General features: G+C 39.2%; 2 protein-coding genes across 2 annotated transcripts in view; both read right to left on the bottom strand.

Moving 5' to 3' along the window:
- Nucleotides 1-2,093: 2,093 nt before the first annotated feature.
- rp9 (RP9 pre-mRNA splicing factor) lies at nt 2,094-17,189 on the bottom strand. Its single transcript, XM_041809277.1, has 6 exons — nt 16,888-17,189; nt 16,633-16,663; nt 16,425-16,554; nt 8,408-8,499; nt 7,892-7,953; nt 2,094-2,878 (listed from the first exon to the last, which is right to left on the bottom strand). The coding sequence occupies exons 1-6, from the start codon at nt 17,031-17,033 to the stop codon at nt 2,665-2,667; spliced, it is 675 nt and encodes a 224-aa protein (XP_041665211.1). The 5' UTR covers nt 17,034-17,189; the 3' UTR covers nt 2,094-2,664.
- Nucleotides 17,190-20,240: 3,051 nt separating this feature from the next.
- c16h18orf21 (chromosome 16 C18orf21 homolog) overlaps nt 20,241-26,228 on the bottom strand; it is a 39,706-nt gene continuing 33,718 nt past the window's right edge. The window contains exons 4-5 of the mRNA XM_041810010.1: nt 22,137-22,330; nt 20,241-21,363 (exon numbers count right to left, since the gene is read on the bottom strand). Coding sequence (XP_041665944.1) covers nt 21,201-21,363; nt 22,137-22,330 — 357 coding nt within the window. The 3' untranslated portion in view covers nt 20,241-21,200. The remainder of the gene's footprint in view (nt 21,364-22,136; nt 22,331-26,228) is intronic.

The following is a 26,228-nucleotide window of genomic DNA, read 5'->3' on the forward strand; positions in this document are numbered from 1 at the left end:
GTTTTTGTTTTCATAAAGTAAACATAATGGCAATAGCCATAAACCTACCTGGATGACATATTTCCATTCAGGCTCTTCTGGTCGGTTTCTCCAATTTATTCTCAGAAAGTTGAAGACGGTTGCTAAAATACTGGCGCTAAGAGAGGCAGAGAACTCTGGATAGTGTGTGATGCAGGCTGCAGGCTGCAGGCATCAACAGTATGTGCTGCTATCCTCGATCAGAAATGTCCTGCAGAAGTGTTGGTAAGTCCCACTGATGACAGCAGTAGCTCCCATGGACATGGATGGACAATTTCCACACCTACACTACCAGCTAACTCAGAATGTCTCCTGCCAACCAGTCTCCTCTAAAGTTTATTCCCATACTTTGTGCCCCAGTGCACAAAGTATGGAAATAAAGACATGGTTTGATGAGTTTGGTGTGAAGAATTTGACTGGCCCGCATAGATCCCTGACCTCAACCCCATCCAGCACCTTTGGGATGAACTGGAATGGATATTGTGAGACAGGCCTTCTGGCCCAACATCTGAACCTGACCTCATACATGCTCTATAGAATAAATGGGCACAACTTCCCACAAAATCCACAAAAAAACCTTCTAAGAGGAGTTGAGGGGTTCCAACTTCATATTAAAGTACATGTATTTGAATACATTGTCATCCCAGTCCATGATCTTGTAATGGCCAGCCATCTGATAACTTTTCACTCTTAATTTCAGTCTTTTTTATAACCATTTACAGACTCCTCACAGAAGCTTTAAGCTTTGGTGACCATTCCATCTCCGGTATCAGCTACAGAGCGGTCGTGACTACATCAGAGGGCTCACAGAGGAGTTAATCTTTCATCTGAGACAGCAAAGAAGCAGAGGATTGGTTTTAAGCCAAGCGGTACGGTTTAAAAGCAAAAGTGCAGACTCATTTGCAGTACATTGTGGCTCTGAAGCCATTAAAATGCAGAGTCACTCTTACAAGGTAATCCTTCCACCGCTGTCTCAGACTTTAGCTGTCGCTCTTACCTGCTTGTGTAACTCTTGGCTTGTTCATAAAGATTGATTCATCTCCTCTTCTGAACATATGTTCCTCCTCTAACACAATCTGCACAGCGAGTCCAGGCCTGGCACTCGATCTGACCTGTCCCCTGTCCAAGAAGACGGAGTGCTTCAATAAAAAAAAATCTCCACTGACCAAATTCTCTCTACGTGGCACAGCCTCCCTCTGAGCAGCCTGTGACTGAACCTCATCTGGGAGTTTCATTGTTCTCCTTCACAACATGGAACAGAGATTTTGAGTTAAGCCGAGTTATTATTGGTCAAATCTGTGCATAAAGGACTGAAATGAGAAATAAAATTAGGATGAATAGCCCTCAATCAGCCACTAAAATGCCCTCATGGCTGCATAATCTGTCACTCTTTGATGGAATTGTAATTCTCACATAAACACAAGCTCCCCCACAAGTATTCAAGCTGCTTGGAAAGCCTTAGATGCAAATCTTAATGAAAATCTAGTTTGCTTTTTCCCTGTAGGTCTGCTGTAATTGTGTCTCTATCAGGATCATTAGGAAGGGGGAATGTTTGTGGTTCATTTCCACAGGGATTCCTGCTCAAACGGGGAGAAGCACCAGACACCCCCATGTGCGGCCTGAAGGGGTAAGGAGTAGCTGCTGTGATGGCCGTCTGTGCTGCCTGGTTTGATGAGTTGCTGCATGAAGAGGAAGGATCGCTCTGTGTTGCCTAATTTGCAGACAGTGAAATGATTTTAGAGAAACACTTTGTGAAGTTTCCCCGGTTTTCTGGCAGGAGAGATGAAAAGAAAAACGTTCCTGTGCTCTCAGGAAGGTCAGCGCATGACTCTACTGCTGTCAACTTTTAACGATCAGGCTTCAGTGTGAAAGATTAATCCATTATCCACGTTGAAATAAAGAGCTGCTCGTATCATGTAAAGGATGTGATCACTAGCATCGTTTTTGTAGCTTGAAGCTGGGTAAACATGGGAGAAGAAGAGCCGCCTTTATTCGCAAAGAGGGAACACATTCACTTACATTCTTTCCCCATCTCCGTGGCTTTTTTTTTCAGCGCAAATAAGCATATTCCAACCTCAAATAATTCCAAATATTTATGTACAGTCACATGCATTCAAACATTCCAGCTAATGTGGAAAACAAAATCTAAACTGTACTCAAACATTTAATTAAAGTTTCCCAACGCTGAGTTAAACATACTCTACAATCAAAGTATCTAAATGCAGCAGGATGGCCGGGGTTATAAAATACGGTGGAAAATACAATCTCTTAATAATACACTGTATTTGCTGACATGCTTTCATACTGCAGAACATTATCTCTTACAGCAGCAGGCTCATTTCATATCACTAGAGATTCATTACCCATGCAGCTAATGCTTTTTGACACACATATGCACCGTGGCACACACACTAACTTAACAGTCTTTCCATATGACCCTGCGCTGTGTGGCTAACAGAGAGGATGTTAATGTGAGTCGTCAGCCTGGAGAGAAGTCATGCGCGCTGGATTTACAGTTTTAGGGTTTTAACCTGCAGAAAAAGAGCTTCAAAGTGCAGTTTTTTTTAACTCTGCAGAACGCATCGCTACTATGTACTTCATTAACAGTCTCCTGCTACATTTTAATCATATGATATGAAGAGACACTCAGTCCGAGTCCGAGCAGTCGCTAGTTTTGGAAGACTTGTGCTTTCGTTTCCTTTTCCTCTTCTTCTTCTCCTTCTTCTTTTTGTCCTTCCTCTTCTTCCTTTTCTTGCTGCGATGATGGCCGGAGGAGGATGAGGAGGAGGAAGAGGAGGAGCTGTCTGAATCGGAGGAGGAGGAGGTGGTGTCCTGAAGTAGCTGCTGCAGCTGCTGGATCCTGGAGAGCAGGAAGGAGAAGAAAGGAGGAGATTGGATTAGAGAGAAGCACAGAGAGGAAGCACAAATTAATGGATGCCCACATTGGCAAGAAGCTCGAGTGGCCTTGAGCGAGATACAATCCTGTCCACATGCTGGTGTTTCTGACTTGTGATGTTTCCAATTATCTTTTGTGTTTAGATTTTCAAGTGCCTTTACAGGTACCTGATGTACCGAAAAACTGCAAAATACAACACTTAAACCTCCACTTGTATTTTAAAGTCTGAAAAATAATTTTCCCTTTTATTTTGTTAAAATAATAATAATAATGTTTTATTAAAACATCACGCTTGGATTAGTAAGCCAAAGCTTTCTGGAAGTACAGTGCCTATAAAAAGCATTCACCCACTCGTGTTTGTGTTTTACCTTTTATTGATTTTATAAATCAATCATGCTCAATATAATTGGGCTTTTTTGAATAAAAAAAGACTCTTTAATGTCAAAGTGAAAACAGACTTTGATTAAGTAATGCCAATTACATAAAAAATATGTAATGGAAAATAAGTGACTGCGTAAGTATTTACCCCCTTTAAAGTGATGGCCCTAATTCATTAGAGGTTCAGCCAATTGGTGCTAGTAGTCTAACAGTTAGTGAAATGGGGATCACCTGTGTGCAGTGAATGTGTCTGAAGTGACTGCAGTATAAAGACACCTGTGTCTGGAAGGTCCAGTCACTGGTTAATCAGTATTCCTGGCTATCATTACACCACGAGAACAAAAGAACACTCCAAGCAACTCAGACACTAACTGAGTGAGCGTGCAAGAAGGAGACTAGTGAGAGAGCCAACCAAGACACCTAAGACTACTCTGAAGGAGTTACAAGCTTCAGCAACTGAGATGGGAGAGACTCTGCATACAACTGTTGGCTAGGTCCTTTACCAGTCAAAGCTTTATGGGAGAGTGGCAAAGAGAAAATCACTGTTGAAGAAAACTCAGATTAAATCTGGACTAGTGTTCACCAAAAGGCATGTGGGAGACTCCATGGTCAAGTGGAAGAAAGCTCTTTGGTCTGATAAGACCAAAATTGAGCCTTTTCGCAATCAGACAAGACACCAAAAACTGACAAATCCCCACAAACACACCATCCCTCATAGTGAAGCATGGGGTGGCAGCATCATGCTGTGGGGATGCTTCTTGGTAGGGAAGGCTTGCTTGACAATCCTGGAGGAGAATCTTATTCAGTCTGCAAGGGAAGATTTATTTTCCAGCAAGATAACAACCCAAAGCATACAGAGAAAGATACACAGAAATGGTTAAAAGACAACAAGGTGAATGCTCTGGAGTGGCCGAGTTAATGCTCAATTTCAGTGCAAAAAAAAGAATGGAGTAAAATTTCAGTGTTAAGATGTGCAAGTCTGATTGAGCTCAATCCAGACAGACTCAATGCTGTGATTGCAGCCACACAAGCACAACAATAAAACAAGAGCTGACAAGGCTTGCCTACCTCCACTGCTTACTTCTCGTTTCAGTCCAGCCAATAAAGAACACATTCCTTTATGGAACAAAGTCCTCAATTCAAATCAAGAAGTGAGCAGAGGAAGTGGGCAGAGCTGAGCACAGAGCCCGGTCCCTAGCCCAGTTCCAGCAGTCAGAAGGTGGAGCATGGAGTTCCACAAGACAGAGGGTGCTTGGGCAATAGAACACAAAGACTACTGATGGTCCATCACAAGAAAGCAGCACAGAACATGAATGGGATGATAAATGCCCATTTAGTAAGTAATCTATTTATTTGGTTCACTTTTATAACAGAAAGGTGACAAGGGAAAAACAGTGTGTAGGGGGTTTGTTTTTATTTGTTTGTTTGAGTATCTCCCCTCTCTTCCCTTGCCCCTCATTTCTATGGAGAGTTGTTATTTATATCATTTTCGTTATGCGGATTAGGGTATCTGTTGTCCCTGTTTGGAAAAAAAAGTTTAATAAAAGAGGAATTACATATAAAACATCTTCAAAACAGAGGGAGATGTGAGACGTACAGTAGTGGAAGCTGCCCCAGGAGAACATGCCCTCTAATTAGCTCTGAGGAGTGAGCTGGCATTGAGAATGAAGATATCAAAAATGTACACCTTTTGACAACACTCTGGATCTGTAAACTATTCAGCCATGAAAGTGTTCCTGAGAGAAGCTTGACACACTCCTGTGAGGAATCCATCAGGCCTCATTATAGCCGTCTTGATCTCACCGAGCAGAATGATCGTCTGAACACTCGGGATGTCACGCTGCTCCTTGAAGCGTACCTCCAAGTCCTCAAAGTGAACTACACCAGGAAAGCTCTTCAGAATAAATATTTTAAATATATTTATTCCCTGAACTCACTGATTTGAGTTTCCTAAAAATGCAGCTTTGATAGAAAAGCTGAGATTTCATTCAGTGCAGAGTTTGGGAGAAAGCCAGTGGTAATGGACCATTTTAAGGCGAGAAATTCAGTGTAAAACAAAACAACTTTAAACTACAGCAAAAAGCTGTGATAACCAGAGAGAAAAAGAGGCCAGCTCTAACACACTGCATCCATTATAAATAAACACATCATTTAAACAGACAAACAATATCATTAAATCTGCAGGGCACAAATGAAAACAATACACTGGGTTAAAAAAGTCGAACAATCTTCACAAGCCTACAGTCCAATAAATAACTTCAAAAATAATGATGCCGGACACTTTCTTAGCTGTTAGTTTTTCTCTTATTTAATCAAGTTGCCTTTACCATGTTATTAAGCAGTAAACCAGTATCAGTACCGACAGACCACAGCTCAGTCTGAGTCCATTCTGTATGTTTTGCTCCGACCCTAAGAGACCTGCCAGGAAACGAGCTGGATGTCACCCGTTTGTGTCAGTGTAAGTAATGTAAACACAGATTTTTAATGTGAAGCACAGCAATCAGGTAAAATGTGTGTTATCTCCTCTTCATGCTTAATGTGCATAATACCAGCAACACAGAGAAAGTGTGGTCACTTTGCACAGAGTCTCTATCGGCCTGTCTGGAGCTTTAACACTAGCTGTGACCTGCAACGGATCGGCTCGGTTTGATGAGGGTTCAAAGAAGCTCTAATTACACTATCCATGCCTTTGTAGCTCCAACAGAAGCTTTACTAGGGAGCCTGAAACTAGAATGACTTTCTGGGGTTTTTAACAATTAAATCCACACCAGTAACTCCGATGTTGAACGTCTTTTTATCTATTTGTAGTCCATTTTATTCAATCATTTCCGCCGATAGCCTTAGCATTAGCCACCATATAATTTTCCCATACTGCATTGTGAATGGGCTGTAACAACCAATGGCAGGCCGTTCCGTCATCACGTCATGCTTTTCCAGACAGCGCCTGTGTTCACTTAGAAACTAGAGGAGAGAGCCTAACAGGCTCAATGCAGAGAAAGAGACACAGAGAGGCCGTGACGTGTCCCTCTGTGTCTCTGCAGACAGGGACTGCTTTGAATAATGCCTCAGAAGAAGCTAATTCCAAAAAGTGTAAAGACTTTTTTTTCTGTTTTGCAAATATGTGAATATTTTGACGACTTCTTGTCAAACAATGATTATTTTCATCGTCCCCAAGAGATGGGAGAACAAGTTTGTGCAAAAAAGGTATAACTTGTTAACTGTGTTGTACATAAAAATCTTGTTCTAATTCCCATTTAGTTTTTTCTTTTGTCTTTAGAGTCCCAATTTTTTTTTTAATATGACACGTCTGCAGTACACATTAATGTTGTAATCATGACCACACCATCTGAGACCAAGATTTGCCCGACACCAAGACCAGACCAAGACTTTTAGGGGTCGAGACCAAATCAAGACTGAGACTGAGTAAAAATGCTCTCGAGTCCCAGACAAGACCAAGACATTCAAGATGTGCTCCTGAGACTGGTCTCAAGATCAAGACCATTCTTGAATACTACAACACTAGCACACATATTCTTAAAGCCCAGGCTGTCCTGAAAAAAAGGATGCTTAAAGCTTGACTGTGCACCACAAGCTTTTTAAGACAATAAGACCAGGAGAGACTACATGGTTAAAAAAATAGCCAAAGTCTCAAAGGGTTAACCCCACCAGTCACATTTGCAAACTCATGCGGGTCAGCAGAACCTTACAGTGCTGTCCTTTGTTCTTTATTTAATAAAGAAATGTGCTCTACTTCTGATTAAACTGCTGATTTATCATAGCTACACCGGCTGGCAGCCATTGCTATTGGCTTCCAGTACAACTAAACTCCACCTGCAGCTACCGCCTTGTTGCACTATGGATTTGCCTGATGACAGACATGGCATTTCAGCTTTTAACAGTCCCCTCACATTTTCTGCAATGAAATGTATTTTAGGAAAGTTGAAATGATTTTTCAGTGATTTTATGCTTAGACATGAGTTGTGTATGCCATCACATACTTGTTTTAGGAGGACAGGGTTTGTAACACCTAAAAATGCATTTCAAAGCATTCTCTTAATTTTATAATGCTGCAGTACAACACCACTAATGACCACAGACTTACAAAAGTACTGTAATATAAATTTTAAGCCATATAATAAATCCCTAATTTACAGATGTGACACCATTTTTCATCCCCTTCTAGGGCGATGCCAAACTTACTGCAGCTCAGACACCCAACAGAATCTTCAAAGCGAAACTGACCTTTCAGTAACCTTTTCATAATGCATTCAGAGGCAAACACACAGACGTGTATGTGCTGCTCTGACCGGACACACACAACTTCAGTGAGCCTTCATAGTAAGCAAAGCTCAGATTCAACCATCCTGATGTCAAACACCATTTGCAAGAGATGGACAGAGAACCGGGCACAAGGAGAGGTTTTTCCAGGTCAGCTGAGTCTGTCCCACTATGCTGAGTGACAACAGTCCTAACTGTGGCTTCTCCAAATGTCATTTGTCTGTGCCTTACAGCTGATTACTTCACAAATCTGACTCTTGTTCTGGCAAGTTACAGCTTACGATGAAAAACACAAAGGTCTTAAAAACAGAACATGTGTACCTTGTTTCTTTTTCATTCCTTTTGTTTTCACGTATGATGTCATACATCGGATCTTCATGAGCCTAAAAGAGAAAAAAACTTTTAATTACAAACTTTGTGGAGGAAAGGTGATTCCTGTTAACAAACACAGGTGTTGTTATTCACATTAGATATCAACTCAACACATTCCCAACATTTCACTGAATCAAGTGTCAGCATGTTTGAAGAACATGCGGACGACAACACAAGGCAGCAAAACATAACACAGCTGCATTTAAGGTTATCATTGCAAAGACCATGTATGCCTGCTGTAGGTAAACTTCCAGTACAAACACACATGAAGAGGCAGCGTTAAGAAGTCTGCCACACACACGGTCCTCTGTGTAGACCAAATGTCTGCTGTAGATCTCAGTACAGGTCTTTGTTATAGCTCCTTCACCAACCAAACCTGCCTTATTTAACAGAATACGACTATTTCAATGGTTCTCTAAATAACTATGTGTGGGCTTGTTTCGTTTAAAGCCATTCTTAACTCACCACCCTGAACTGCTCCAGTTTCTGGTTGCCTTTGATGAAGAACGGACACTCCCTGTCTCCTGTTCTGTGGCCGTAGCGTTTACATCTCCAACCTGAGGAAGAGGATCAAATAGCAGTCTGAGCTCTCTGAGGACAAACGGCTGATTTCAAAGGTGCATCATTTCATTTTTCTTACAAAACAGTTGACAGACAGGATCTCAAGCCTCAGCCCGTTTGGTGACCTCAGAATTTTTTATCTCTGCTTTTTGCATGATGTGGTTCTGATGGCTTCTTTAGCCTCTAGCAGGCACTTGGTTGTTTGCAGCCGAGTGTAAAGCAGTTGAGATAAGGGTCAGCACCGCAGTCCAAGACCATGGTTCTCTATCAACCATAGGTGTGGTGTGAGGCTTTGCCTCCCAAGGAGTTCAAGTTTCTTGGTGTCCAAATTGTTACATTTTTATCCTACAATCAGCACAAAACATACATGAAATTGTGTTGCTAATGAAACATTAAAATAAAAAATGTGATAGGGTCTTAAAAGCACAAAGAGGGTTTTGAAAATGTCTTTAAAAGTATTAGATCTGATGTTGGATTTTCTGCATATATCCTGGCAGGAGTAACATGTTATCAGGTAACAATTACTCCACTACTATTTGTGGCAACTAACAATGCTACTTTACAAGCTCAATAATGCTGTTAAAACGGCAAAAATTAAAAGTGCTAGTCACTTTTCATGTAATAGCCTACAACTATGTGACATTAAGGTTCACTGGCATCCTATTAAGCAGGTAAGGTTACACTGGCTGTGTCCGAAATCACTCCCTATTCACTTTAAATTGAATTTTGTAGTGGTGTCCGAATTCTGAGTGAGCATTGTTATTCACTATATAGTGCACTTATTCTATCCCATAATACATTGTGAAAAGTAGTGAACAACCGATGGTCACTAGCCCAGCAATATTTACCATAATGCATCGCGGTTGCTGCTCTCAAACATGACGGATGAACGAGAGGAGCACAGGAACATATATAAAAACTTTTTAAAATGCTTTTTTTTGGTTGGTTTTACCAAATCTGTAAGAAAATATTAAGGATTCAAAATGGAGTAACTTTTTCCCCATGATGATTACAAGACATGAGATCATCATCTTCATGCAAAAATTAAGTGATAATACACACAAAAAATGTATATTATTTTGTCAATATAGAGACAACTTTTTTTATCTATTAGTATATCTATTTTTTTGTGAAAATACGTTACATTTTGTATCAGTTTTCATTGAAATTCTACCGTTAATTTCAATCCTCAGCCATTGTCAAGGAAATTTACGAGCCGTTGCTGCCTAACATTTTAATTGTGAGACGGCGATGACATTATCGCACGCAGCCGAAATCATTTTTGTGTTTTGCAGTTGAGTCCACTATATATTCCACTATATGCTGCTCACTATAGAGTGGATAGGGAGTAGGGAATGAGTGTGTGGTTTCGGACACAGGGATTGATATCAGCACTGTGGCATCCTGGGAGAAACATAAGAAAAGCAATGGCTGATCATCATTTTGGTGTGAGCTTTCTGTTCTGTTTAAGAATTCTAGCCCAGTGTTACTCAACCCTGCTCAACCAAAGAGCCAAATTATTGAAAAATACCTTTGCAAGAGCCACAATATAAGTGGTAAAAAGTGGCAAAAACAGCTTTAAGTAGCAATAAAAATAAGTCAAAGGTGGCAAAAATGGTCAAAAAGCAGCAAAAATGAGGAGAAAAAGTGGAAAAAGTGTCAGAAAGTAGCAAAAATGGGTGAGAAGCGACAAAAAAACAAGTTATGGGTGGCAAAAAATGGTCCAAAAGTGGCAAAATCATGGCAAATGATGAAAGAAAAGTGACTAAAATAGGCAAAAAAACAGTCAAGAGTGGCAAAACTGGACCAAAAAAAAGAGGAAACAAGTGGTATTTTATGGCAAAATGTAGCTATGATGGGTGAAAATGGGGAAGAAAAAGGGCAAAAATTGCAGAAAAAAGAGGAAAAAGTTGCAAAAACAAGTTGCAAAAATGGGCAAAAAAGTAGGAAAAGGTGTGGTACTTAATGGAAAAAGGTAGCTTACATGGGCAAAAAATTGTGAAAAATGGCAAAAATGGGATAAAAGTTGCAAAAAGAAGTTGCAAAAATGGGCAAAAAAAGAAGGAAAAAAAGTGGTATTTAATGGCAAAAGGTAGCTTAAATGTGCAAAAAGTGATGAAAAGGGGCAAAAATGAGATGAAAGTGTCAAAAAGAAGTGACAAAAAAGGGAAAAACAGAAGAAAGAAGTAGTCTAAAATGGTAGATGTGGCTTAAATGGTCAGAAAGTGGCCAAAACATTGTGAAAAGGGGCAAAAATGGGATAAAAGTGGCAGAAATTGGAAATAAGTGGCAAAAAGATCTGGCTAAAATTGGCAAAAAAAAGGAAAAAAAAGGGGTATTTAATGGGAAAAGGTGGCCTAAATGGGTGAAAAGTTGCAAAAAATAAATGGTGAAAAAGGCAAAAAGTTTCCCTTTTTTAATGTTTTATAGGGGAATAATATTTGGAATCAGGACATTAAAGAGCCTCAAATGATCACAAAAGAGCCACATGTGGCTCCAGAGCCATACGTTGAGTATCATTGTTCTAGCCTTACAAGGTGACAAGCCAAACAAAAGGCTTCTACTGAATTCACTCTCAGGGTGTTTTTAGACAGATGCTGTTCTGGTTCTAGCACTGCTTCCGTTGTGGAGACTCAGAACCTTGGTGCTTTCTGGGAAACCAGCCCGTGTTCACACCATTTTAATTAGAAACAAAGTGGAGGACATGATGGACATGTATTACCACGTCCTGCTCCACTTTTGCCCAAGTCTTTCATGAAGTCCCGGTATTCCTTCTTCAGTTTCTTAAGTTAATCAATTATTTGGTTTGATGTTCAGGTGAACCCAGCCTTTGCCATCTCTTCCGCAAGTTCGGCATATAACGTGCTCTTCCTTGTACCACTCTCCAGCTTAACCTGGAATTCTGTCAAGGCCCAGATCACAACCAAACATTTTGTCTCCTTTTCTCCCCAGCAGACCACTTTTTCTTCTTTTTCTGCTCATCTTCACAACCTAGAATGTGATACGCCCACTGATGATGTCACGGTTCCCAAGAAAGAACCAACTATTTTTGGTTCCAGTTGAGAACCAACTATTTTAGGTTCAGAACCAATTTTTTTCCCAGTATGAATGTGCCAGCCGGTTCAAATTTAGGTTCAGGAACCGGAACTGGCACGGAGCCCTGCCAGTCTGAAAGACCTATCAGATAGACCTGGGCTGCAGACTATAGTGAAACTGAACTATAGCTCATGTTAGCTCAGCAGACCAATGAGAATCCACTTTCTCTAAGCAGACAAGACTTGATGTTAAACCGCTGTCAGCTCAAGAATCTGAAACTTATCAATATCAGCATTTTTGACAGAGTTAGATTTTTTTCTCACCGTCTGCATGACTTCAGTGTGAGCTGACTGTAAGCTTTGAATTGATCAAATGTAATTGTATCAAATCAGCCAGTGTCATTGTCTTAATATGTCTGCACTGCAGTGCCTTGAACTGCATCTGATATTTAATCTTATTTTGGCAGACACTGTGACATCAGAAAAAACAGCATTGTTGGGGAATTGATGCATTGTAATGTCTTTTAGTATGATAGTTCTCTCCCTTTCATTTCTATTCTGACAGGCTGTCTTTACACACATGATGAAATAGTGCACTCATTTAGAGTAAGAACAACAGTTTTCTTTTGTTTTTGTAACTTCGAGTGACTCACTAAAACAATTCTGCTCATGGAGTGATGTTTTTCAGAATACATCCTAATGAAAGTCAGACCACCCCCAAAAATCATCACTTGTACTGCACTGAGGAGAAGTTGTGTCCAAATTTCACACTGTTTTAATGTTCTGCACTTGAAGTGGCAGCTTTATAGCTATCACGAATAACTTGTCTTTGAGAATTGAGACCACACAGTTTCAGTTTGTTATCTTTAAGTGGTTGTGTGCAAAATCATTTACTAAGCCTGGAGTTTAACACTCATATCATTCACTGCAAGTCCCTAGGTTTTCTCAAACAGGATGAAATATTCAAACATTTCCTTAAAGGATTAGGCTGAATGAGCTGCACTTAGATCCTGCCTACAAGAAGAGAGAAAGAGCTAACTTGTCAACAGTGCCTTTCGGGAGCATGCTGACTTTTAAGTCCTTGTCTGTGAAAGCGGCAGGATGAAGAGGAGTGGGATGAAGGAATGAGTGGATATCGAATATAAGACAGTCTTTGTCTAAACCAAAGAGACTGAAGGTGGTCACCATGACACAATTATGCACCTCCAGTTCATTATGTTGGTCAGAGAAACAACAGATGTGGCGTTAAGTAGCCACCTCTTGTGGTTATATCATTAACTTTAAGGGTACTTGGTTTACTCCCACCTCCAGTTATTTGATTTGACTTGACTATAGATGCTGCTCTTACTTCTACAGCTGATATGGAACTATTAGCTTAATCCTCAAAAATTCACAAGCATAAGTTTAACCTATTAAGAAGTGTTCTGATTATCAAATACCTGCACAACTATATCTCTATTGCTCTAGCTCTACTCTCAGTTGTAAGTTTCGTGTCTTTTGCCTTCATATTGGATCTTCTATTGCTTTTGAAATGGGTAATATTTGAACACTGAGTTACTTTACAGTAATAGAACTCCTTTTAGACATCTTAGTTTCCTCTACTTTTATATTCACAGTTCTCCTTCAAAAACTAAAACAATTTCCTTGGTGTTGTGTGATCAAATGTGGTTTGCGAGACACTCATTCCTGAGTCATTAAAATGCATGAGGGGTAAGTGTGACTGTGGAAACATGAGGGGATGATTTGCAAATTTTTTCCAAACTATACTGGCTGCAGGTTTATTTCTGAGTTAAAGTGCAAAGTTAAAAATGTAAGCAACATACTGAACTTCATTCAAAACCATACAGGTCCTTCAATTTCTAGCATTTCAGACCATTAGAGATACTTTTAGGAATCATGAAATATCTTTTACTTAGATTCCCACCATGTCGACATTTTCTCTCATGTTTGACCATGAAAACAGATCAGAGTCATCCAACAGGAGGCGTCTATGCCACAGTTAAAATCTCCTTTGATTCAGCAGTTGGATAAAAGCACTACTTTGACTGGACACAACAGAAAAACATAAGACAACTAATATCCGTTCATGCTATAGTATTTGTCATTGGCTGACGTTTGTAAACAACACCAACATTGGCTGATATTAGACATATGCATTAGGGAACCCTACTCTTTCTGTGTAGTGCTGCTGATGTAACAGACGTTGCAGAGGTGCTTCAGCTGTTAATTAAAGATAGATTAAGGCAGATCTCAGGGAGTAACAACACTGTCAAAAAGATTTGAATAATTGACGTTTAATGTCAATCAACTTTTCACAGGGTTGAAAGTTTAACAAAAAAGGGTAATAGCATTGGTGTGCTTAGTTGAGCTGTGACAGCCAATAGGGGCCATGCAGGGTCAGGTAAGTAGGGAGTACAGCGATGCCATCACTTGAAGCTTGTGTGTGCAGATTCTGGTTCTGCTGAAGGTGACAATGCTCTGGCATCAAAAGGCCATGTGCTTGGTTATGTAACTAATCAGTGGCACAGACAGGAATGATTGAGATTAAGGGGCTCATCAATGAGCACTTATCTTTTCATTAGGGCACAGAAAATACAGGAAAGTACAGACGGTGTCATAGGACTACTTTGCTGCCCTTCTATCAACATAAACCACACAGTGCCTCTAATAAGTTTTCACCCCCTTGGATGTTTTACTACGACATTGTATTACTTCTATAACTCAGTCATGGTCAATATAATCAGATTTTTGGCACAATATGTACAAAAAAATGCTTTTAATGCCAAAGTAAAAACAGATTTCTACAAAGTAATGGCAATTAAATAAAATATGTAATGGAAAATAGGTGGCTGCATAAATATTCACCCCCTCCAAGTCAGTATTTAGTAGATACCCCTTGGCTGCAATCACAGCACAGTTTGTGTGGACTCCATTCTTCTTTGCTAAACTGCTCAAGCTCTGTCAGGTTGCACAGGAATCAGGCATGAACAGCCCTTTTAAGTCCAGCCACAAAACATTTGCCTTGTTGTCTTTAAATAATTTCTGTGTAGCTTTCTCTGCATGCTTCGGCTCATTGTCTCACTGGAAAATGTATCTTTTCTAAAGCCGTGGCTCTCATGCAGACTGAATAAGATCCTCCAAGATTTTTCTATATTTTGCCATTTCGCATTCATTTTACCCTCTGCCTTTACAAGCCTTCCAGGGCCAGCTGCTGAGAAGCATCCCCCCAGCATAATGCTGCCACCACCATGCTTCCCAGTGGGGACTCCATCTCAGTTGCTTGGAACTCCTTCAGAGTGTTCATAGGTGTCTCGGTGGCCTCTCCCACTAGTCTTCTTCTTGCTTACTCATGTTTTTGTATCCATCCCCTGACTTTTACTTTTTAATAATCTTTTCTCTGAGTTGCTTGGAGTGTTTTTTGTCTTCATGATGTAATGGTAGCCAGGAATACAGATTAACCTGTGACTGGACCTTTCATACACAGGCTACAATCACTTGAAACACATTCACTGCACTCAGTTGATCCCCAATTGGCTGGACCTCTGTTGAATTAGGTCAGTCACTTTAAAGAGGGTGAATATTTATGCAGTGACTTATTTTTCATTACAGATTTTTATTGAATCGATATTATTTGTAGAAATATGTTTTCACATTAAAGAGTTTTTTTTCCTTTTTTTCCCCAGAAAAGCCGAATTAAATTGACCATGGTTGATTTATAAAACCAATAGAAGGGTAAAGCATCCAAGGGGATGAATACTTCGTTATAGGCACTGTACATAACCCAGTGGTGCGCCCACGATCCTGCTTTCAAACTTAAGAAAATTGATTACAGATTTAAGTCATGGATCACAAAAAATAACAGCATCCTGTCTTTGCCAGAAAAAGGTCAGTTTAAATGCTTTGAATACTTAGGGAGAAAATATAGTGTTGAAAAGTTGATTTTTACAGATATCTTTAGGTACAAAATTATTTGATCACAATATAAGAAATGAAACAGATGTTGAGGAACCGATACTGAGATTATTTTTAGGTGCTTACTAAAGTTGTTTGAATAAGGGAATTTCTCTAAACTCTATAAGAGTCTTATGAAACAGAAAATACACAAAGACAGAAATGGGAAAAGGAAGGTAATTTATCAATATCAGATGAAAGCTGGTTAAATGTGTGGAATTTTGAATGGAAATGTCAAATGTACAAATTCTCATGTGTGGCAGGAGTTTGGTTGGAAGTGTTGTATTTACTGTGTTTTTTTTTTGTTTTTGTTGCTCCGAAACAGAAAGCACATTTTGCAGGCGGGTATACCAAATGTTGGAGGCGGTGCAGTTTCAGGAAGCTAACCACTGGCACATTTTCTGGGAGCACTCACTGATGAAACCCTTTTGGTTGGAGTTGCATATAGCATTTAAATCCATTATTAAAAACAAGACCTACCTGTGCAGTATACTAGCTATTTTTAGTAAGTGTAGATTTTGCACGATACATGAGTGGAAGAATAGTATTTATGTTATGCAAAGGATTAATTTTGTTTGTTTGCAGCGCTATGTTTTTGTCAAACTGAGTTAAATATGTTAGAGAGACTTAGAGGAGCTGATCACCCAAGGACCTGTGGTGCTATCTAATCTCAGTAAACTACAGTTATTTTCATTTTGATGTACTTTTAATCCTCTTCAGTCTGTGATACGTTTTTGGCTGGTCTTAAATGCAACCTACCTCTCCTGTGTTATACTTTGCAAATAATATTTATAAAACCAAAAATGTAAATCATTAAATATGAAGAAGGCGGCATCGCATCATTCTGTAGCCCCGTGAGGCATCCCAGAAGTCAAAAATATCCATTTACAACACATATATCTTTCTCTGGGTTGTACTGTTGCTACTGTACTCACACTGCATCACCTTCACCTCCTTCCCCAGAGGCATCCACAGCCCTTTGGTGGGCGCGTGAGCCAGGAAGTTCCTTGCCTCTTCATTTCCTGGTTCAGCAGGGATACAGTCCTCTGGTTTGTCCTCATGCTCCTGTAAAAAGCCATGGCCACTATTACACACCTAAACGTCCTAAACATTTACCAACGTACTTTAAATAGGAGTACTCACCTTTATGTATCCAGGCGGAGGTTTCTCGTAGCTGCATGTCAGACAGATAACAGTGACAACAGTTGTTTTGTAATTACAAAGTATTATCTTTCAAACCTGCAATGCAAAAATCCAACTTATAGTGTTCAGTCTCAGTGTCAGTGAGGGAAGGCATTGACTCAGTTTTAAGTGGGAAAAAGTCATAAATTGCATTCATAATTCATGCATCAGTTTGAGCGCATGAACAGAAAAGCTCCTTTCTCTGACATTACTCACAAAGTCTCGACGTGTTTCAGCTTCTGGACTTCTTGGTTGAGTTTTTTCGTGTGTGTTTTGAGTTTCTCTAAATCCTCTTTGCATGTTTTACTTCTCTTGTGCTCTCGTCTGTCCTCCTTCTCTCTTCTTCGTTTCCTGTCCGACATTGTCCTGATGTCGACCAAATGTACCGCCGATAAAGCATTGACGAATGTGCACTCTTTAATCTAAGGTTAATTTATTCACTATTTTTTTCAGACAACGCTCTGCATGCTAACCAGCGGCTAACCAGCCAGCGTTTCTCTGGTGTTGTTGTACTTCCTGTGCAGCTAGGCTGGTAAGTTAAAGTCCAGCGCCATCTGCAGGACATGCGCAGTAGCACAAGTAAAGAGTCCGAATAAGGTGAAATGAAAACCCTGAGATTTGTCAATAACCGCGAGAGGAAGCGAGATCTTTTCTCAGAGACATCGCAAGTGAAAATCTATCTACAAATTGCAGCGTTTTATACACCAAAGTACGATCAGAAAGGTTGGGTTAGAGAGGGACCTGTTCAGATGCAATAAAATAAAGACTGTAATGGATTCAGAGGTGGAAAAAGTGCACAATTATTGTACTAAGTAAAAGTACAGTTACTCTAGTTTAGGGTTGCCACCTTTTACACATAAAAATAAAGGACGCCCCATAATCCTCGTGGGAACAGCCATCACGGGCCGGAGGAATGGGGTGCCTGTACCATGACTACTACCACTCTTTGAGTTTTGTTGTGGAGGCCCTTGTTTACTTTTTGGAGTGTTTTTAATAGGGCTGAACGATTTGAGAAAATAAGCTCATTTCATTTTTTTTTCATCCAATTTGTGATTCCAATTTAACATGCGATTATTCTTCAGGTTCCTAATCTTATAAGCCATTCTATATTATAACATACAAAGCTATTTCCCCCAGAAATTTATATCAAACATTTTCATGAAATTACTTTAAGTTTCAAACCTAATTCTCCCTGAAATTGGAATCAAATTCCCCAAAATTTACAAATAAATGTTTAAAATGTCCCTAAAATACCTACAATTTTCTAAACACATTTCCAAAGAAATTCAAATTCAAATTCCTAAACATTTCAAAATACATTTCTCAAATTTCTGCAAAAATATCTACAAATTTCTTAGCTAATTTTCCCCCAAAATTCAAATGGATCTAACAAAAGTGTCTTATTGCAAATACTTTGTTCTATATTTCAAATTTGATATGAATTGTAATGAAGGGAGTGGTGATTTTATGGATTTCTTATTTTGAAGAAGACAAAAATATACAAAAACAAGGAAAGAAGGAACTTGAAAAATATTGGAACTTGAATGTTTGCATGATGTGTAGAGCAAAACACCTCTGCCTCAAAAATGTATAAATGCAACGAGTGTCAACAAATCAATGGCAAAGTAGTACATGAGGGACGAAAACACGGAACAATGGCGTCCTGTATTGACTCAAAACAGGACACTGCATTTAACTGTCTAATACAGTACGATACTGTATTTTAAAGGATGGGTGGCAAGCCTACTCTAGTTAAAATTTATTGTAGTATTATTCAATAAATTATATATGCATAAGAATATGCACTATGCCTCCTTTAGGAGCACCTAAAGTCACAGGCAGGAACTCTGACCCATTGGATAACTTCATTCATGATGCAAATGTGGTCTACATCAAAAAAAAAAAAAAAAAAAAAAAAAAAACAATCCATCAGAAAGGTGACCTCAGCAGGGATCACTGCACAACCAGCAACATCCAAACACAACATGCACATGTAAAACACATTTAAACACTCTGCCTAAGGGCATGATGGGAAACCCTGTCCACTTATTACCCCCAGATTTGAAATCATGGTTGGCAGAGCATCATCTGACTCTTTGCAGAGTTGAACTTACACTGGCAGACCAACCCTGTCAAATAACTCCAACATTCAATGATGGAGTTATTTTCACTCAGAACGGTGTTGAGATGACACTCTAGGAGTTAAAATCAGCTCCAAATTGTTCAACCCAGAGATATTTCGGGATGTGATGTGGAATCATATTCTATGTGCTACTGTGTGATCAACAGAGGGGGAGAAGTACTAGAGTATTGTACTCAAGTAAAATTAAAACTACTCTGGGTAAAACTTGCATTAGTAGAAGTAAACGTACTGAAAATGTACTCAAAAAAGTAGAAGCACCCCCCCCCAAAAAAAACAATTCAGTTAGAGTAATCTGAGTAAATGTAATTAGTTACTTTCCACCCCTGGATGTATTCTGCAGAACTGAACTTTACTGCAGGATCTACCCCAGACCAAGCTCTTACCCAGCTACGACTTGGTTTTAACACTGCACAGAAAAAGTTTTATAAGATGAAACTAGTTTTGAACACTGACAAATCTAAGGTCATGTTTTTTTTTTAATGCTAAATCCAAGCCCCTAAACCTACCTCCAATCTCTTCTTCTCAGGGCTCACAGATTGATATGAGCTACAGATATCTTTGATGAAGCTCTCTTTTACTCCTCACATTCAGCAGCCCATTTAAAGGTTAAAGATAGAATTGGGTTTCTATTTCAGGATTAAATTATTTTGAATCTAAAAAGAAGCTGGACTATCTACAATTATCTAATATTCTATTCTTGGTCTTCTCCCCTCATATCTCCTGATCTTCATCAGTCAGAAGAGCACAGGAACTTACAATCTTTGGTCCCAGGATCTTTTCTTGTGGCCTGTTCCAAAAGGCCAGAACAAACCTTGGGAAAAAAATCATTGAATTTTTTCATACATGGGGTGCAATCTAACTGCTAGGTCATCTGCACCCTAAAAGCATTTAAGTTTGTTGCTCCTGATGCCTGGAATGACCTGAAAAAGGCTTCTCTACTCTGGAACTACCCACTGAGCTATAAATTTGGAAGACTTTAACAAAAATATTAAAATCAACAATACCGCTCCCACTCATAAAACATGTGCTAGCATATCTGTTTATCTAAAGGAACTACAGCCTTTTATTTTATTGTGTTTGCATCTTATCAGTCTTGAATATTCTAACTTCATTGTATTGCAAATGTTCTTTAGGTATTTAGGTGCTCTTTCCTCATTTTCCATTATTTTTATCTTTTACCTATAAAAGCCTCACATGGAAAGATGTTGAGAATTAGCACTTTGTTATAAACACTTAGAGCAGTGCATGATTAAATGTCACAGCATCAATGAATGTTACTGTATGTCCAAGTCGAATAAATGTTAAACGAAATAAAATAAAGACCTATTTTAATATCATTGTCTGCTGTGACATGGAGTTCTTCATTTTTATGAAGTCATTTCAGATGTTCTCAAGGTTGGAAAAAAAGCACATTTTTACAGACAGCAAAGTTTAAAAATTTTATTTCAGATCCAAGGTGTAGGTGGAATACAAATGTGAGGTATTTCAGATTTAATATCACATAGTGTACTCTGAACAGCTAAGGGAAAAAGGGAAGGTTTCCCAGCAGTACAAAAGAGAGTAGATATGTAAGAATTCCTGCTCTTAACAAAAGAGTTACCTTACAAAACATTTAGCTGAAGAAAATATGAAAATAACACAAAGTTTGACAACAGAGACTGTCAGTGAGGTCTAGGCAGAATGTGCCTGATCAATGTAAACACAATGAGTCCCATTCTAGAAATATCTCCTTATCTCAACTATGTATATAAGAAATACATCAGTGCTAACAATACTTTTACATCTGCCAATATTGTGCAAAGTAAAATCAAACACACCAATAAGGGCTCACAATAAAGAAATGAATAAAAATCAAATACAAAAAAGTTAAATGAATAATTGCACAGTATGTACTTGCTGTAAAAATGCTTAGCTTTAACTTTAGAAAAGAAATTGACATGTAAACCAGCTTTTTGTTCCACAGAACAAAGTTTGGTTTTCTGCAGAATCTCAGCCTTTCACTGAAAATTGAACTATCCTGCTATGAAATAATAAACTTTAAATAGCACCCCTTGTTTAGGAAATACAAGAGGAATGTGCTAGAGTAGAGAAAGAAGCACTCTCCTGTGATTGGCTCAATAAATGAGGCAGTAACCCTGATTAATAGTTGAAAGAACCAGCCCTGCGCTCTCATATGTTGCATTCAGGATACCAGGAGTGCCATTCCTAACAGCCCGGCAATAGTCGTGTTGGTGGGCAAACTGTAACCCTTCCCACACCGGCTAGGAAACCAAAGTTACTTTCTTAAGTTCCCCTTTTAGCCTCCTGTGTAAACAGGTTAAAACATCGGTCAAAGCCCTTATTTTCTTAAGGGTGGGAGTAAAGACAAGATGCATTTCAGGGCCTTTCAAAGGGAAGACAGAAAATCCTTCAAGCCCCCCTTCTTGCCTCCTTGATTGTCCTCCCGCATGAGTATCTTGCTGAGGCGCTGGACGACCCAGTTCTTTGGTTTAGATGCAGATTTAGAGGAGGACGAGCCTGAGCCTGAAGTACTGGAGGAGATGGAAGACCTGAAGGGAGACAAAGGGTTGATATTGAGGAAATAGAAAGAAAAACTTCCAGGAATTCAAACATAATATTTCAAGAGCTGTGAAAAGATTAAAACTTTGAATCCCAATTAATCCCAAAATTCCTGTGGTTGGTTGCAATTAATCACACCTTTTGTCTTGCATGTTAAAATTCATCTATTTTGTGCCATTTTGGACTTTTCTACTGTCCTAAACTAAGGGTAATTGATTTCCTGTTTGGGTGCTTTTATAAGTAGATCGAAGATTCAAACATATACTTAACCACGGAAAAAGGAACTTGCTATGGATTGAAAATTAAACATGAAATTATAAAAAGGTAAAGATGACTTCTGACTTGTCCACTGAGCTGTCTGTGACTTTTTAAAGAGAAATGAAACATTTAGGAGTAGTGATGGACTTATTTTACATCACTGTGCCTACAGGGAGATGCTGATGCAGCCTTAACCAAAGTGTGTTGAAAGGGGCAATAAAGCATGCAATTAATCTTAATTACAAAATATTAGTGCATTAATTGTGTACCTTAATTCATTTCTATTAACTCAATAAATTTTGACAGCCCTAGATATTTCGCAAGATGCTTAAAACCAGCTAGCTGCAGCTTATTATATGCTGAATGAATGGAAACTTAATCGTTCAAATGCTGACACTGCTGCCTCATCATTCTTCTGTTACAGCTCCCAAATTTAGTCAAGGAAAGTTATATCTTTAATCTTATCTCAGGGGATATATATACAAGCCACTTTAAAATAACTTACCTAGGTGTATGAGCAGGTGTCTTGTCTTTGCTGGGAGTCTTCTGGGTGTTCATGTTGCCTCTGCCGGCTGATTGAGGGGTCTTGTGTTTCCCTACGCTCCCTGGTGTGCTGTGGGTCTTGGCAAAGTTGGCAAGAAACTCCCTGTTCATCCCTTTGTGTCTAGATGTTGTGTGGCAAGTGTGGCAGGTGGCCATCTGGGACACGGAGACAAGAGGAACATATTCATTAATATTGCATGGCCTGCTTCTGCAAGTCTCCCATACATAATAAGGCTTCAGGGTAAAGCACACAAGATATCCACATGGGGGTTTCTTTCAAAAATACTTAGTAGGTTTTTATGAAACTGTCTTCCCAGATTCTCTCCCTAAAAAGTGTAAATCTAAGTCAGGTTATTAGGTAAACAGAGCAGAGACACAGCTGTTGTTTTGACTAAGTTTGCACATTGATTGCAATGACGGAATTGCCCAAGGGACACAGAGCCGGACTATGAGGGAAGCAAGTGGTCTGTAATGAGACATGCTCATGTGCCCTGGGTGACGCAGGCAAGGCTATCGCTACGTCATAGCTGAGGAAAAGTTCACAAAAAAGTCCAGGAAAAGATAGTTTAAGCCCCTCATATTCACCTTAAAGTTACTTTAACTTTGCATGTTTAGACATATATGAAAATAAATGGATTAGATAAAGCAGAATAGGAAATTAGCCGATGCAATTTATGTATTCAGGGCTAATTTACCCTGTTACTTTCTACAATGGCCGCATTTTTCCCTGAATGTACTTAACTCCATGAGTTTTTTTGACGGGTAACTGATAATACAGACCAAATTTAAGTACTTCCCTGCACTTTATTAGAGTTCACACTTTACTCAGCGGCCTACTACAAGCATTTTTATGGCTATGATTACACAACACCCTATATAAGGCAAAGTATGCACACTTTCAATGGTTACGAGACCTGAGTGCCATCTCACAGGATCGCATGATTCAAGACAACACATGGCATCCAAAACTCCTGCCCTGTCCCAATAAAAAGAATGTATAGTGCATTTAACTAGACTGTGACTGCAGAACATGTGTGTCAAATGGTGCACAATAGGGTGTTAGGAAATCACTGGTAATCAATCAATAATGATTCAATGACGCATATTCAAGTGTCATGACAGACAGCATGGTTCATCTGTAAAAAGTATGAGAAAACCAACTTTCTGCTGAGGTATTCACTAAAATCAGTCCAAATTAAGAGCATGCTATTTCTGAATTTCTGCCAAGTATTCCAAATTAACACAACATCAGCTCAAGTAATGAAAACAATCTGGAGAAAATCACATCATCCCACTGGTGAGCTGACTCTAAGACACAAGGAGCAGCTTTTATTACGCATTTATCTAAACTAAGACAACTAAAAAGACTCGGAAACACTTAAACTTCTGGACAGCAAAGCTATTTGAAAATTTCTCCCTTAAGAAAACTTTCCAAACAGTAGAAAACACACTGAAGGTGTGATTTAGTGTCGATTAAGGATTCTTTTTCTACATTCCTCCCAGACTTTAGTAACTGAAATCCCATTAAGCCATTCAGAGTTACACAAGGTTCAAACCGGTCAGATCAGACCACCACTGCAGAGTTCAGGGAGTGTGAGCCGAGCAGTCCTGAATGCTGATGAGATGGAAAACTTACCGACACAAATGTAGCCATTTCAGATTCTGACAGGTGTCTGTCGGTGAGGGTCGGAGGGTTGGGTTTCGAAGCACCACGGGTACCAAGTTCCTCTTTCTGTCTATGTGAGGAGTGTTTACAACTCTTCAGCCTGCATGTCCAGATTTATACAAGCCCTGCAGCTGACACACCCATCTATGCAGAGGGGCGTGGCTCAGAGGAGGACTGACCAATGCCCTGTCAAAAAGGTCGAGCAATCAGTGGGACAGATGGTACTCTGCTGCAAACACCAACTGGGCTCATCTGGATGCTTCTCTGTTTACTTAGGACACCTGATAGATCTAAAAAATATGAGCTCTATCTAATTAAATGAAACAAAGAAAGAATGATGAAGTGCTGTTGTTTCAGTTATTGCTGAATTGTGACTGATGAAAAACACGGGTGCAGGTTTAATTTTAATTTGTCTTTATAAGATATCCAAGAAGTGAGTGATTGGTTCTACATTTCAGAAGGAGAAATCTAATGCTGTAAAACACTGGTTTTACTGACGGAGGGATTGAAGTTGTAAACATGTCCAATACTCCGAAATAATTTTTTGGCTACTAACTCTTCACATTTTTGTTATCACCATTTTCATGTGCATGTTTGAGCTGTTTTGTTTCTTGTTTTACTTGAGTTTTTTAAGTTGTTCTTCATTTTTTAATCTATATTTATTCAATTTATTCAGTTTAGGATAATGCACATCAATCAGTCTATCAGCGACACACATCTATGTAAATTTGCCTGAATAAGCAAAACAGCTCATTTTCATTCACATAGTTCTGAGGCAAGTATGAGCAAAAATATGAAATAATAATAATGACTTTGATTGTTAAAATTGAAATGTTTTGCATTTTACAAACTATGTATTGACATTTTGAAACAATTCTTCCTTGTTTCTTTTGGAATCATAAATGCAAAAATTTTTTTATAAACTTCACTTTTAGAAATTAATATTTACCATTTTTTCTGGAGACAGCTTCTAAGTTTTTTTCTATGAAAAAGCGTTTAAGATGGGTACTCATCAAGACATATACAGGAGTGCATGTACAAAATGACTGACTGAAGTCAAATGATTCCTGGCTATGGCAAAATTATTTACATTTTTCAGCATTTCCACTTTGCTTGCTTATCTATGTTAGAAAACAAGTTAAGGTTAGCTAAGACATCTTCTTAAGAAACTGTTCCTTTTTTATGCTTTATATTTGTTACTTGAACTGTCTTAAGCCATGAGTACTTCTCTTCCTTTTTTGGATAAAACCTGCTTTAATTTTGAAAGGATGTAAGAAACTGGCAGGTACAGATGAGTATAAAATTATTAGCCTCCCAATGAGAATATTTCATTTTTTTCCCCAAGTGTTGCTAAACAGAGCAAGGTATTTTAAACTGAGCTTTTCCAAACATCCTTGTTTTATTTTGGATGCTAACGTTATTTAATCAAAATTATTTCACCAAAACCAAAACCTTCCAGGGTCTAAATGATGATCCCCTCTGATGCCAATAGTCAGCTGCCTCCCCTTTCTGCTAGATAACAGCCTGCAGTGGTTTGTTGTAGTTTTCAACAAGTCTCAGACATGTCTCCTTAGGAATCCCAGCCCATTCTTCTTTGGCCAATCTCTCAAGCTCCTCCAGACTGGATGGCCTTCTGGCAAGGACCTTGGTCTCCAGTTGACCCCACAGATTTTTCAGTGGGGTTCAAGTCAGGGCTTCGGTCAGGCCAGTCAATTGGGGTTACTTTGGTCTTCTCAAGGTAGTTCTTCATCAAAAGCCATGGATGTTTTGGGTCGACCCAGACCTAGTTTAGCTGCTGACTGCTTGATGTTTTCTTTCTACATCTTCACATATCCTCCTTTCTTCATGATTCCATCCTTCTACCTTTAGGAGATCCCCAGTTCCAGATGCACTCACGCATCCCCACAGCATACATATGCTGCCACTGCTGTGTGTCACTGTGGGGATGGTGTTCTTTGGGTGATACGCCTCTCTCTTCTTTCGCCAAACATCACCAACGCCTCTATGGCCAAAGAGCTCTAGTGTGGTCTCATCTGGCCAAAGTTCATGCTTCCAGTACCAGAATCTTTCTCCAGGTTTTCCTCAGCAGAATTCAGTGTGGCTTAAAGGTGTCTTTTCTGCAGAAGTGGACTTTTTCTTGGTCCATTCCTGTGCAGGGCTCTAGTGATTGTTTTTTGAGACTACAATTCTTGACTTGGCTAAGTTCTTCACTAGTGTATTAGCACTTTTTCTGGGGTCAAGACAACCCTCAGTTTAACTTGATTTTACAAGCTTTGAGCATTACAAAGTTAAAGACCATCATTGAACAACAGTGGTTTGTGCTATGGCTCAACATAAAGGTCAGTTCTGAAGGGGGCTAATAATTTAGACCCTGCTAGTTTTTAGTTT

Source organism: Cheilinus undulatus, linkage group 16 (assembly GCF_018320785.1).
Source record: "Cheilinus undulatus linkage group 16, ASM1832078v1, whole genome shotgun sequence".
Classification (NCBI taxonomy): domain Eukaryota; kingdom Metazoa; phylum Chordata; class Actinopteri; order Labriformes; family Labridae; genus Cheilinus; species Cheilinus undulatus.